This window comes from Oncorhynchus mykiss, chromosome 28, assembly GCF_013265735.2.
Source record: "Oncorhynchus mykiss isolate Arlee chromosome 28, USDA_OmykA_1.1, whole genome shotgun sequence".
In the NCBI taxonomy this organism is placed as follows: domain Eukaryota; kingdom Metazoa; phylum Chordata; class Actinopteri; order Salmoniformes; family Salmonidae; genus Oncorhynchus; species Oncorhynchus mykiss.
The window spans coordinates 29,846,309-29,860,381 of NC_048592.1; the positions used below are offsets into that span (position 1 = coordinate 29,846,309).

A 14,073-nucleotide genomic window follows, 5' to 3' on the forward strand; every position below is an offset into this window, starting at 1 on the left:
GTACAATTGGAAATCAACAATGTTTGACCGTCATCGTTATTTGACAGACGATAGTTTAGCCTATTTGAACTTGACTGGCACCGCTGGAGTCGGGCAGCGCACAGCGGGGCGAAATACCAAATGACCTACCTATTCCCATAGCCTATTTCAATAAACATGTCGTAGGTAGGTAGCCTTAACATAATGCAATTTATCTAGGAGGCCAGTAACCGAGTTCTCGGAAAGTTGTGTGTTGTTTGTGAATAGCCAAAATAAAAACATGGTATGGTAATGGGAGAACATTTTTGCAAGAGAATAATCAGTTTGGAAGTTTCTGCCGTCCACCTGACCAAAGCCTTAGGAAAAAACTAAGTGTGCCGCCGGAAAATCCCTCCTTGCAAACCAATCAGCCAATAATATTGGCCTATATTAGGCTACGGTCAACGGCAGTAAAGGTTACCTGTGTAAATTAAACTTATCACCTAACATTTATTTTATTGTCGAAGTGTTTATTCATATCCTTGAATTGCACACTTGGCATTAGCCTAAATAAGCTCCCACAGTGGTGTTTTTGATCAACGGGAACAAAAAATAAATGATTTGTCAAGAGTTGTCACAAACAAATGTATTTTGAATAGCTATTATGAACAGTGCATTTATTTCAAAGCCATCAATCACATTAAACAAATTATGTTTTATATAAAGCGAACAGGCCTATCAAACTTGCGCTTTGTTGACTAGCGAAAAGGAATGCAAAATAATACGACTATAACAAGTATAATCCACATTTGAATAGGCTACCAAATAGATCAAATAAGTATGAAATTAAACAAATAAATTACAATGCAAATAAGTAGCGGAGAGCCGGCATTTAAGTAAAACTGGGCAAATGAAACACCCCGATTTTCTCAGATATCACACGAAGCTAGCATGCTAGTAGATAGCCCAATGGTTGGAAGTCTATGGGTAACGCTCAATAGCATTGGCTTGCGAAACTCTCTCTAAATTCCTTTATACTGGACAGAGAGACATACAATAGTATTCACGAGTTCATCTGACTCTGGGGAAGTAGATACAGTGCATTCAGAAAGTATTCAGACCTTCACTTTTTCCACATTGTTACGTTACAAACAAGAAAACTTGAGCGTGCATAACTATTCACCCCCCCAAAGTCAATACATTGTAGAGCCACTTTTTGCAGCTATTACAGCTGCAAGTCTCTTGGGGTATGTCTCTATAAGCTTGGCACATCTAGCCACAATCGGAAATCGGCTTTTTTGTACGCCGATTACACTGACCACTTGTTAAGCAAGTGCAGCAAGGAGCCAAGGTAAGATGCTAGCTAGCATTAAACTTATCTTATAAAAAAACAATCAATCAATCTTCACAATCACTAAACTACACATGGTTGATGATATTACTAGGTTAACTAGCTTGTCCTGCTTTGAACATAATCAAATGAGGTGCCTGTTAATGTATCATCGAATCACAGCCTACCTCGCCAAACAGGGGATGATTTAACAAAAGCACATTCGTGACAAAAGCACAATCGTTGCACGAATGTACCTAACCATAAACATCAATGCTTTTCTTAAAATCAATACACAGAAGTATATATTTTTAAAACCTGGATATTCAGTTAAAATAAATTCATGTTAGCAGGCAATATTAACTAGGGAAATTGTGTCACTTCTCTTGCGTCCATTGCACGCAGAGTCTGGGTATATGCAGCAGTTTGGGCCGCTTGGCTCGTTACGAAATAATTTGCCAGAATTTTACATAATTATGACATAACATTGAAGGCTGTGCAATGTAACAGAAATATTTAGACTTTTTTATAACCACACATCATGTGACACTTCGATTGCACACAGGTGGACTTTATTTAACTAATTGTTAAACTAACTAACTAATTTCTTTCACTTCACCAATTTGGACTATTTGTGCATGTCCATTACATGGAATCCAAATAAAAATACATTTAAATTACAGGTTGTAATGTAACAAAATAGGAAAAACACCAAGGGGGATGATGTATTTATACTTTGATTATTTTTTGATGCTAAAATGGCCATAACACCTCTTAAGTTTTAATGGTGATCATTCACCGTTGACTTCATTGAGGAAAGGTCCAACAATGCTGTTGAGAAGTAGGGAAAGACCCACCCACATCTAGACCTGATATTTCTGGAAACAACTAGGTTGATTTTCATTGAGCTCCCTGCTAGCAGCAGCTGGATCTGGGCCAGATAAAGAATACAGACTACGCAACTGGAGGTGAACATAAAACGTGCAACTGTAAATACAGACAAACAGTGGTAACCTGCGGAGACTGAACTGGATTTACTCGGCTACAGGCTTTTTTACAGGCGGTTGCTAGGCTACAGGCTTTCCCACCTCCGCTTTCAAATAATATTTGTCAATGAACCTCAACATGGGCTGTGTAGAACACATACTCTTTGGGCGCAATCACACTGCTCCTTAGCCCGGGGCTAAGGGAGATTTTAGCCCGGGCCTAAGAGAGTGTTCGTACTTGCACATTCTAATGTGAGCTAGCATCAACCTTAGCCCAGGGATAGCTGGCCCTGCAGCAGAGTTAGCACTGCCTTTTTGGCGCTATCCCCAGTGATTGAAAGATGAACTGAGTTTGGTCGGTCGTCGTGGTAACTATGAAAGTTAGATGCCAATCGCCAAAAAATGTCCAAAGAAAAAGCCTGGAAGGAGTAGAGATTAGAGGTCGACCGATTATGATTTTTCAACGCCGATTCCGATTATTGGAGGACCAAAAATGCAGATACCGATTAAATGGCCAATTTTTTATTTATTTATTTGTAATAATGACAATTACAACAATACTGAATGAACACTTTATTTAATATAATACATCAATAAAATCAATTTAGCCTCAAGTAAATAATGAAACACGTTCAATTTGGTTTAAATAATGCAAAAACAAAGTGTTGGAGAAGTAAAAGTGCAATATGTGCTATGTAAGAAAGCTAACGTTTCAGTTCCTTGCTCAGAACATGAAAACATATGAAAGCTGGTGGTTCCTTTTAACGTCTTCAATATTCCCAGGTAAGAAGTTTTAGGTTGTAGTTATTATAGAAATTATAGGACTATTTCCCTTTATACCATTTGTATTTCATTAACCTTTGACTATTGGATGTTCTTATAGGCCCTTTAGCATTGCCAGTGTAACAGTATAGCTTCCGTCCCTCTCCTTGCTCCTCCCTGGGCTCGAACCAGCAACACAACGACAACAGCCACCATCGAAGCAGCGTTACTCATGCTAGCTAGCAACTTACCTTGGCTTACTGCATTCGCCGTAACAGGCAGTCAGTCTCCTTGTGGAGTGCAACGAGAGAGAGGCAGGTCGTTATTGCGTTGGACAGGTTAACTGTAAGGGTGCAAGATTGGATCACCCGAGCTGACAAGGTGAAAATCTGTCGTTTTGCTCCGAACGAGGCAGTTAACCCACCGTCATTGAAAATTTGAATGTGTATTTAATTGACTTGCCTAGTTAAAGGTATAAAAATAATAATAATAAATAATAATTTAAAAAGTTAATTTAAAAAAACGGCAAATCGGCCCCCCAAAAAATACCGATTTCCGATTGTTATGAAAACTTGAAATTGGCCCTAATTAAATCGGCCATTCCGATTAATCGGTCGACCTCTAGTACAGATGACAAGAAACGATTCATTTGACCGTTTTGTGTGTCGATTAATTGTCGGAGTAGAGGACCTTGTGCATTTCAGGTAAAATAACTCAATATCCCAGGACAAATTAGCTAGCAACTGCAAGCTAGCTAGCTAAATTCCCATAAATGTTTAATGCTTTTCGACCTGTCCCCAAATTAATATAAATGGTTCAGAGTTTGTTTTTATAATTTAATCTACGTGTCATGATCGCGTTTGGTGTAGGGGGACGAAATCAATTTGCCTGCGGACAGTTTGGGTATGGTGTGACCAGAAGGGATTTCACTGATTTAAAAAAATGTATATAAATAAATAAAACTTTTTAAAAAATTCCCGACTCTCCTTCTGCTACCTGAAGTTACCAGTAATAAGCTACACCAACCTTTTCCCATTTGGAGTGTCAAGTTATCGTACCATTTCTACTGATCTGTGTGCCAGTTATGATTTTCATACATACATTTTTGTGGAACAGTTTCATTTATAATAAGTCTTCATCGCTCAAAATCAATGTCGTGTGGTAAATCAAAATTATATCTAAAATGATTATACAAATCTAAAAGGAACTTCTATTGCCAATATGTAAAAAAAATAGCCTACATAAAGCCAACAAATAAAAACATTGCAGCCCGCAGGTAGAAAATGTCCTGATAAAAATCAATATCCCATTAATCACATTGGCTACGCATGGCCTGTCTGCAAGGAACTTGACACATGCAACACAGCATTCCTAAACTAGCCAACAATGTCTGCTATGTGGATCGAGCAGTCATTTGAAAGAGTAACAAAATTTCAGCAAGACAACTCAAAAGGCTAAATACATTAAAGCCAAGATAATAGAATTCATTGCCCTTGACAATCAACCATTCTCTGTCGTGGGTGATGATCAAGCACCGGTACACACTACCAAGTGCGCTATTTTTCAGATGTTTCCCTACTGGAGTTGCACAGTAACGGAGTCTTTGCGTGTCAAAAAAAGATACAGTAGCACTGTCAAAGCTGTACAAAAAAAGTCTGCAAACAAGCAAACACCAGCCGCGAACGATGTGCTTACAATACCACGTTGTTAATTAAGCATAATTTGTTCGACCGCAACTTCTGGAGTAGCTAGCTTTAGTTTGGTACCTAGCTAGCACCAATACAACCAGCCTGAAAACAATGACCAGTAGAAACTGCAGTCAATTTTATTATTCTTAGCAATGATTTTAGGAATCCTTGTGAGTAAGTATTAGCTAGGTTGCCACTTGTTGTTCACCTATTGAAATTTAACTTAAATAAATTGCTAGTCAGCTCCTGTTGGCCAAAGCTAACATTATAAGCAGCCAGCTCGCTTCATCTGTCTAGTGAGGCTCGACCGCACCGGGTTGTTGTGAATCTAGCCACAATAAGGATTAGGCACAATAGTGGAATTTGCGGTTTGCCTTCAAAATAAAAGTATGTAATTGAAAGTAATTCAAATTAATACATTTAAATTATGCCATACTTTTATTATGAAGGCTAACCGCAAAGTCTACTATTGTAGCTAATCTTTATCGTGGCTAGTTTCACATAGATGTGTCCAACCACCATTAATCAAATAAGAAACGTCTTATAAATAAGGGTTATTTCAGATGACACATAGCTAGCTAACTATAGCTACTGAAACAGATGTGTTATTTGACACTTCAAATAATACTAATTGATGTGTATCTTTTTTGACACACAAAGACCCAAACAGCGTTCCATAGAAATCCTGGTTGAGAATTAAACAACGAAACAGCACAGCAAGTAAGTGAAAGAAATTGTTTTTGATTATGTTTTACTGGTAATGGGGACATATGTAAATACCAACAAAATAACGATTTGGTCAGTGTATGTGTAACCTTTATTATCTACAATGACGACGCTGGGCAAATTGTGCGCTGCACTATGGGACTCCCAATCAAGGCCGGATGTGATACAGCCGTAGACCGTAGACCACTTCGTTAACTGTACTAGAATACTTAAAAGGCCGCTAAAGTTGTAAATATCGGTATCGGGCAAAAATGTCCGATCGGTGCATCACTAGAATAATCCTTTGGCGGCTTCTGCTGTGCACGAGTGACATAGTGATGTCCCATTACCTAGGGTTATTTCTCTCCCTAACACTAGTAGCTCCGTTTGAGAGTCACTCCCCCACCAAGGGACACTCGAAAACGAGGGGGAAGGCTAAGGGGGTTATTGGGATTGAGGCCGTTTACCGCTGCTGCCTTTCAAAAGACCGGACCAAATACAGGCAAGAGCGACCTTCGGCCCAGATTCAGGGGGCTGTTCCAGGTTGCTGCTGCTGCTGCCTGCGCCTGAGCCTGTGTGTACAACCAACAGACAGTGAGAGGAAACAAGACACACAGGCCTTGAGACCTGTTGTGAGGAACATCAAGGGGCTTTAGAGATCATTATTTGCTTCTCGCTGAAGTAACTAAATTTGTGCCCCTAACATTGTTTTCAGAACTCAATTAATAAAAAATAAAACATCTGGTTCGACAAGATGGGCCTTACTTGTTGACATTTTTAAAGTTTGCCCAGAGGCTGATAGAAAACAAGACAAAGGGGAAAAGATAAAAGGAAGAAAATATGCTGGCACTGCAATGGAATCAATCTAGCCTTTCTCTGAGGTAAAAAAAATATATATTAAAAAAGACTATCTAGTGTTAGGCTATCCTAAGACTTGAGCCAAAACCATACTAGAATTCGATTTCCATGACAAGTAGGCATATTCTTGTCCAATTGTGAGAATGGCTCCAATAACCAACAGGTTGCTTTTCAATGACACTAAGCTTATTGATTAAAATCTACAATCTCAATTTACTTGGAGCAGTCAGACATTGATTTAAAAAAAACTAAAAACATGTAAATTCAGCAAGGTGCCCTTCAGCCCTTCCAATGTCCTCATTGTCAACATAATGTATTGAATGTGAAAGTCTACAATGTAGTAAAGGTAGAACATGACTTCAGTATCACCTTAACACAGAAGATGCCAATGATGTACAGGAACGGAAACAGACACTCCGGTAGTGTGGTCAAAGTCGCAACAGATGTTCTTTTTGGGTTTTTCTTACAATGAGAATGAAAAATAAGCTAGCTACTGTACATTGACACTTGACGATATCACCGGGACACCTGTGTAAACTGTGTAAACACAATATTTCCACTGACATGCAGATCAAGCCTATCCTGTGAGTGTCAAATACATGCCTGAGGACTACCTGGCATGATGACTCCTTGCTGTCCCCAGTCTACCCGCTGTCCCCAGTCCACCTACCTACTGTTGCTACAGTTTCAACTGTTCTGCCCGTGGCTATGGAACCCTGAACAGTTCACCGAACGTGCTACCTTGTCCAGTACCTGCTGTTTTAGACTCTAACGCAGCTGCTGTCTCTAACTCCGATTGATCGGCTACGAAAAGCCAACTGACATTCACTCCTCAGGTGCTGACCTGTTGCACCCTCTACAACCACTGTGACCCTGCTGGTCATCTATGAACTTTTGAACATCTTGGCCACGTACTGTTTGTTATAAGCTCCACCCGGCACAACCAGAAGACAACTGGCCACCCCTCAGAGCCTGGTTCCTCTCTAGGTTTTTTCCTAGGTTCCTGCCTTTCTAGGGAGTTTTTCCTAGCCACCGTGCTTCTACATCTGCATTACTTGCTGTTTGGGGTTTTAGGCTGGGTTTATGTATAGCACTTTGTGACAACGGTTGATGTAAGAAGGGCTTGATAAACACAATTGATTGATTGATGTAGCTAGCTATATTGAATCCAAACCTGTGTTTTGACCTGACCTTTTCATCCAGTCCATTGAAAACCTCGGAAGGCAAATAAGGTAGATATTGCTGTAGGTTAGTGGTTGATACAGGGAATAGTGGTTGATACAGAGGATGCATTGCATAGGCATTGCATATATACAGTACCCATGTTCTCCATCTTTCAATGGTGTGTTTTATAAGGCCTATCGGAGTATGCCAAAGCACAAAGTGTCAAGAAATGTAATCATAATATTCGACGATATAGCTACTCGGTCAACGGCTGCTCGAGGACAACAAAGGCTCGTGCGTCACTGTCGTGGACTTCATTCACGAGCATACTCATCTGTCGTAAGGCAAACCACGAACCCTGTGGAGTGTGATGTGTACTAATATCAACCTGTTTTCGGTCGAATTTAATAATGCGATGTGTAATAAACTAGTGGCTAGCGCCTGGCTACCTAGCTAAACCGTGGTTGCCTATTTTGATGCTGCAAGACAGAGCTAATTTGCTAACTAGCTGCTGAGGATGGCAAAGGTAGTGACAGCTGCTAATGTTACATGCACGCGCGTCTGGAAAAATTTATTGTTTTCTCTATGCAAGCTTATTTTGACTCTATAAACGACAGTCAGGTCATGTTAACTAGCTAACATTATTCCTAACAAATAACTCACCCTCCGGCAAACAAATGAACCAGGGTATCCCTTTGACTCATTCTTTAGCATTCTCCGAACCAGTACACTCTTCGGACTGCGTCAATGAGGAAGACCGGGTTGGATGACGATACGCGCACTTCGTAATATCGGCGACGTCGGTTATAAAATCAGTAAAACTGATTTGATTGCAGTTGCCCAACGTTAGCTAGTCATCTAACGTCACACAAACCCTTCTGTTTCGTACAATCCCCTCTTTGAACGGACAGGTTTTATTTTAATTCCTATGTACGTTAAACTACAAAACATGAGGAATTCTAAATTAACATGTTCTGTGTATTCTCAGTTCTATCCATCGGTATTTGCTACAGTCACCCTCGCTCGCATCTCTTATCGGTTCATCGCTGCAATGAGGGAGGATAGGTCACAGTATGTACTGTAGAATAGGCTGCAAGACAGAGCCGGCTATTGGCCAGTTAGCGTAAGTACGTCACTTTGTCTCCGCCCGATCACGCATCTTTCACATGATCACGCCGCGATCAATCAGCCACAGGGCAATAAACAGGCTGCAGTTTAGGCTTTATAGGAATAAATAACTGATTAACTTTTTTTCTTTTTTTAACAGTATTGTTGTGAGAATATGGCTGGTGGTCATACCTGACTATTCAAAATGCTTTGCTGATGAACCTACTGTATGGACATGTCATGCACACTGCACGAATGCATAAGGACCCTACAAAATTGCCTTTGATTAACCTCATATTTGCTAAATACTCCAGAGAAATATTGAGTATTTGCTTTGGATATTAGTGACCACTGTCCTATTGTATGTGCCAGGGATATATGGATGCCCAGAGCCATACCTCGTTTTATCAACAATATTAATCTTAAACATTTCAATGAACAGGCTTTTTTTGTGACCTTTATTTTGGTGACTTTGATTGTATTGCATATATACAGTACCCAGAGTTGGCTCTGAACAAGTTCTCAAATGTTTTCAATTGTATTGTAGATAAACATGATCCCTTTAAAAAACTGAGAATTAAAAATAGGTCTTGCCCTTGGTTCAGTCCAGAGCTATCTGAAGTCCTACACAGATGCCTGCCTGGGCTAAAGCTAGATTCACAGACTCGGACCCAGATTGGCAGTCTTTCAGGCAATTGAGGAATATGTGTTAAATTAGTTTAAAAAATCTAAATCAGATTCTTATGTTAATACACTATCTGAATGTACAGGGAACTCAGCTACATTTTGGAACGCTGTTACATCACTGAAGGTTTGTGTCTCCTCTTTTCTCCCCCCAGAAATTAATTTAGCTTCTGCCTATTACTGACATAATTTATATCATTAATGCATTTAATCACAATTTTATCTCGGTGGGCTATATATTTGAATGCATTTCAAAGCTTTGAAAATAGTAGTTTGGAGGTTGATGGGGAAAATCTATTGAATGATACTGAAAATGCTGGTCAGGAGTTTTCTTTTCGGGAAATTCACTGATAAAGAAGTCCTGGATGCTTTGCTAACATTAGACAGACAAAAAAACATCCACAGGGCCTGGTCATTTGGAGCCTGGTCTGTTTACGTGTGCAGCTCCCCTTATTGCTGGCTCAGTAGCCCACATTTTTTATTTAACATTGTTATCAGGAAGTATTCCAGAAGCATTGAAATCTGCATACCACTCCATAAGGGTGGGAATATAATTGATATCGACAATTATGGCCCTATTTCTAGACTACCTTGTTTAGTTAAGATTCATGAATCCTTGGTAAATGTACAACTTCATTCCTTTTAATCTGATAATTGATTCTTAATATAAACCAATCATGGTTTAGGCCTGGGCATAGTACCACCACAACAACCACGCTAGTTGTTAATGATATTGTCAATGCCTTGGATGCTAAAATGAGCTGTGTTGCCTTGTTTATTGACCTGTCAAAGGCTTTCGACACTGTCGATCATTCTGTTTTGCTGAAGAAGTTATCAGGAATAGCCCTGGGAAATACAGTCTGTTTATGGTTTCAGATTTATCTTGGCGACATAACTCAGGCCATCTTGACAGGTTAAATCTGAATTTCTTAAGATTCAAAAAGGTGTTCCTCAGTGTTCGATTTTGGGTCCATTATTATTCCCCTTGTATATTGATGACATAGGAAACACTTAATACTTGTAACATTAATCTCTATGCAGATGACACAGTTTTGTATTTCTGTGCCACCTCAGTGCAGCAGGCCATTCGTGAATTTCAGCATGACTTTGATTCAATTCAGAAATCACTTACAGATCTTAAATTAGTGTTAAATACAAGTAAAACTAAGCTCATGCTGTTCTCTAGGTCACAAAATGTTGACCCTGAGAACCTGCATATTTGCACTATACAGTGCCTTGCGAAAGTATTCGGCCCCCTTGAACTTTGCGACCTTTTGCCACATTTCAGGCTTCAAACATAAAGATATAAAATTGTATTTTTTTGTGAAGAATCAACAACAAGTGGGACACAATCATGAAGTGGAACGACATTTATTGGATATTTCAAACTTTAACAAATCAAAAACTGAAAAATTGGGCATGCAAAATTATTCAGCCCCCTTAAGTTAATACTTTGTAGCGCCACCTTTTGCTGCGATTACAGCTGTAAGTCGCTTGGGGTATGTCTCTATCAGTTTTGCACATCGAGAGACTGAAATTTTTTCCCATTCCTCCTTGCAAAACAGCTCGAGCTCAGTGAGGTTGGATGGAGAGCATTTGTGAACAGCAGTTTTCAGTTCTTTCCACAGATTCTCGATTGGATTCAGGTCTGGACTTTGACTTGGCCATTCTAACACCTGGATATGTTTATTTTTGAACCATTCCATTGTAGATTTTGCTTTATGTTTTGGATCATTGTCTTGTTGGAAGACAAATCTCTGTCCCAGTCTCAGGTCTTTTGCAGACTCCATCAGGTTCTTCCAGAATGGTCCTGTATTTGGCTCCATCCATCTTCCCATCAATTTTGACCATCTTCCCTGTCCCTGCTGAAGAAAAGCAGGCCCAAACCATGATGCTGCCACCACCATGTTTGACAGTGGGGATGGTGTGTTCAGCTGTGTTGCTTTTACGCCAAACATAACGTTTTGCATTGTTGCCAAAAAGTTCAATTTTGGTTTCATCTGACCAGAGCACCTTCTTCCACATGTTTGGTGTGTCTCCCAGGTGGCTTGTGGCAAACTTTAAACGACACTTTTTATGGATATCTTTAAGAAATGGCTTTCTTCTTGCCACTCTTCCATAAAGGCCAGATTTGTGCAATATACGACTGATTGTTGTCCTATGGACAGAGTCTCCCACCTCAGCTGTAGATCTCTGCAGTTCATCCAGAGTGATCATGGGCCTCTTGGCTGCATCTCTGATCAGTCTTCTCCTTGTATGAGCTGAAAGTTTAGAGGGACGGCCAGGTCTTGGTAGATTTGCAGTGGTCTGATACTCCTTCCATTTCAATATTATCGCTTGCACAGTGCTCCTAGGGATGTTTAAAGCTTGGGAAATATTTTTGTATCCAAATCCGGCTTTAAACTTCTTCACAACAGTATCTCGGACCTGCCTGGTGTGTTCCTTGTTCTTCATGATGCTCTCTGCGCTTTTAACGGACCTCTGAGACTATCACAGTGCAGGTGCATTTATACGGAGAATTGATTACACACAGGTGGATTGTATTTATCATCATTAGTCATTTAGGTCAACATTGGATCATTCAGAGATCCTCACTGAACTTCTGGAGAGAGTTTGCTGCACTGAAAGTAAAGGGGCTGAATAATTTTGCACGCCCAATTTTTCAGTTTTTGATTTGTTAAAAAAAGTTTGAAATATCCAATAAATGTCGTTCCACTTCATGATTGTGTCCCACTTGTTGTTGATTCTTCACAAAAAAATACAATTTTATATCTTTATGTTTGAAGCCTGAAATGTGGCAAAAGGTTGCAAAGTTCAAGGGGGCTGAATACTTTCGCAAGGCACTGTAAATTGAGGCCTAATTTTGCTTGTTTCTCAATATACAGTGGCAGTAAAAAGTATGGGAACCCTTTGGAATTACCTGGATTTCTGCATAAATTGGTCATCAAATTTGATCTGATCTTCATCTAAGTCACAACAATAGACAAACAGTTGGCTAAAACTAATAACACACAAATTATTGTATTTTTCTTATCTGTATTGAATACATCATATAAATATTCACAGTGTAGGGTTGGAAAAAAAGTATGTGAACCCCTAGGCTAATGACTTCTCCAAAAGCTAATTGGAGTCAGCTAACCTGAAGTCCAATCAATGAGGTGAGATTGGAGATGTTGGTTAGAGCTGCCTTGCCCTATTTTTTTTACCTTTATTTAACTAGGTAAGTCAGTTAAGAACAAATTCTTATTTTCAATGATGGCCTAGGAACAGTAGGTAACAGAACGACAGATTTTGTACTTGCAACCTTTCGGTTACTAGTCCAATGCTCTAACCACTAGGCTACCCTGCCTTGCCCTATAAAAAACACTCACAAAATGTGAGTTTTTTTAAATCACAAGACGCATTGCCTGATGTGAACCATGCCTCAAACAAAATAGATCTCAGAAGACCTAAGATTAAGAATAGTTGACTTGCATAAAGCTGCAAAGGGTTACAAAAGTATCTCTAAAAGCCTTGATATTCATCAGTCCACGGTAAGACAAATTGTCTATAAATGGATCAAGTTCAGCACTGTTGCTACTCTCCCTAGGAGTGGCCGTCCTGCAAAGATGACTGCAAGAGCACAGCACAGAATGCTCAATGAGGTACATTTTTATTTATTTAACCAGGTAAGTCAGTTAAGAACAACTTCTTATTTACAATGACTGCCTAGGAAAAGTGGGTTAACTGCCTTGTTCAGCGGCAGAATGACAGATTTATACCTTGCTAGCGCGGGGATTTGATCTAGTAGCTTTTCAGTAACTGGCCCAATGCTCTAACCACTAGGCTACCTGTCGCCCCGAAAGAAGAATCGTAGAGTGTCAGCTAAAGACTTAAAGAAATCTCTGGAACATGTTAATATCTCTGACGAGATATTAACAAGAATGGCGTTCATGGGAGGACACCACGGAAGAAGCCACTGCTGTCCAAGTTTATCAATACATTTTTCAGGAAAATGTTAGGCTGTCTGCCAATTGAACCACAACAGATGTTGGGTGATGCAACAGGACAACGACCCAAAACACAAAGTAAATCAACAACAGAATGGCTTCAACAGAAGAGAATATTCCTTCTGAAGAGGCCCAGTCAGAGTCCTGACCTCAACCCGATTTAAATACTGTGGCATGACCTCGAGAGCAGTTCACACCAGACATCCCAAGAATATTGCTGAACTGAAACAGTCCAAAATCCTCCTGATCAATGTGCAGGTCTGATCCGCAACCACGGAAAACATTTGGTTGAGGTTATTGCTGCCAAAGGAGGGTCAACCAGTTATTAAATCCAAGGGTTCACATACTTTCCCCACCCTGCACTGTGAATGTTTACACTGTTCAATAAAGACAAACGTATAATTGTTTGTGTTATTAGTTAAGCATACTGTTTGTCTATTGTTGTGACCCTAGATGAAGATCAGACACAATTTTATGACCAATTTATACAGAAATCCAGATATTTCCAAAGGGTTCACATGCTTTTTCTTGCCACTGTAAATACCTTGGTGCCTGGATTGATGACAAGTTGTCCTTGGTAACGCATATAGAAAATCTGACTAAGAAGCTAAGATCCCAAAGTTTTTTTATATCAAAATAAATCATGCCTCTATTGACAATAGGAGAAAGATTGTTCAAACAACACTTCTCCCTGTATTGGTTATTGTGATATTGTTTTAAAACCCTTGGACGCAGTCTACCATTCTGCAATCGGTTTTATCACAGGGGGCCATGTCAGGACTCTTTGTAGTCTGTATAAAAATGTGGAATGGACCTCTGTCGGTGAGAAGTCTATTTTATTT

At 39.6% G+C, this 14,073-nt stretch overlaps 1 protein-coding gene across 3 annotated transcripts in view; it reads right to left on the reverse strand.

Moving 5' to 3' along the window:
- slc25a36a (solute carrier family 25 member 36a) overlaps window positions 1-14,073 on the reverse strand; it is a 50,304-nt gene that overhangs the window by 24,428 nt on the left and 11,803 nt on the right. Inside the window, exon 1 of one of the 3 annotated variants that reach the window (XM_021589785.2) lies at window positions 8,115-8,530. The exons of the other annotated variants lie outside the window; for them this stretch is intronic. Within the exon in view, the coding sequence (XP_021445460.1) occupies window positions 8,115-8,155 (41 nt within the window). The 5' untranslated portion in view covers window positions 8,156-8,530. Of the gene's footprint in view, window positions 1-8,114; window positions 8,531-14,073 lie in introns of those variants that run through there. 3 annotated transcript variants of the gene reach the window in all.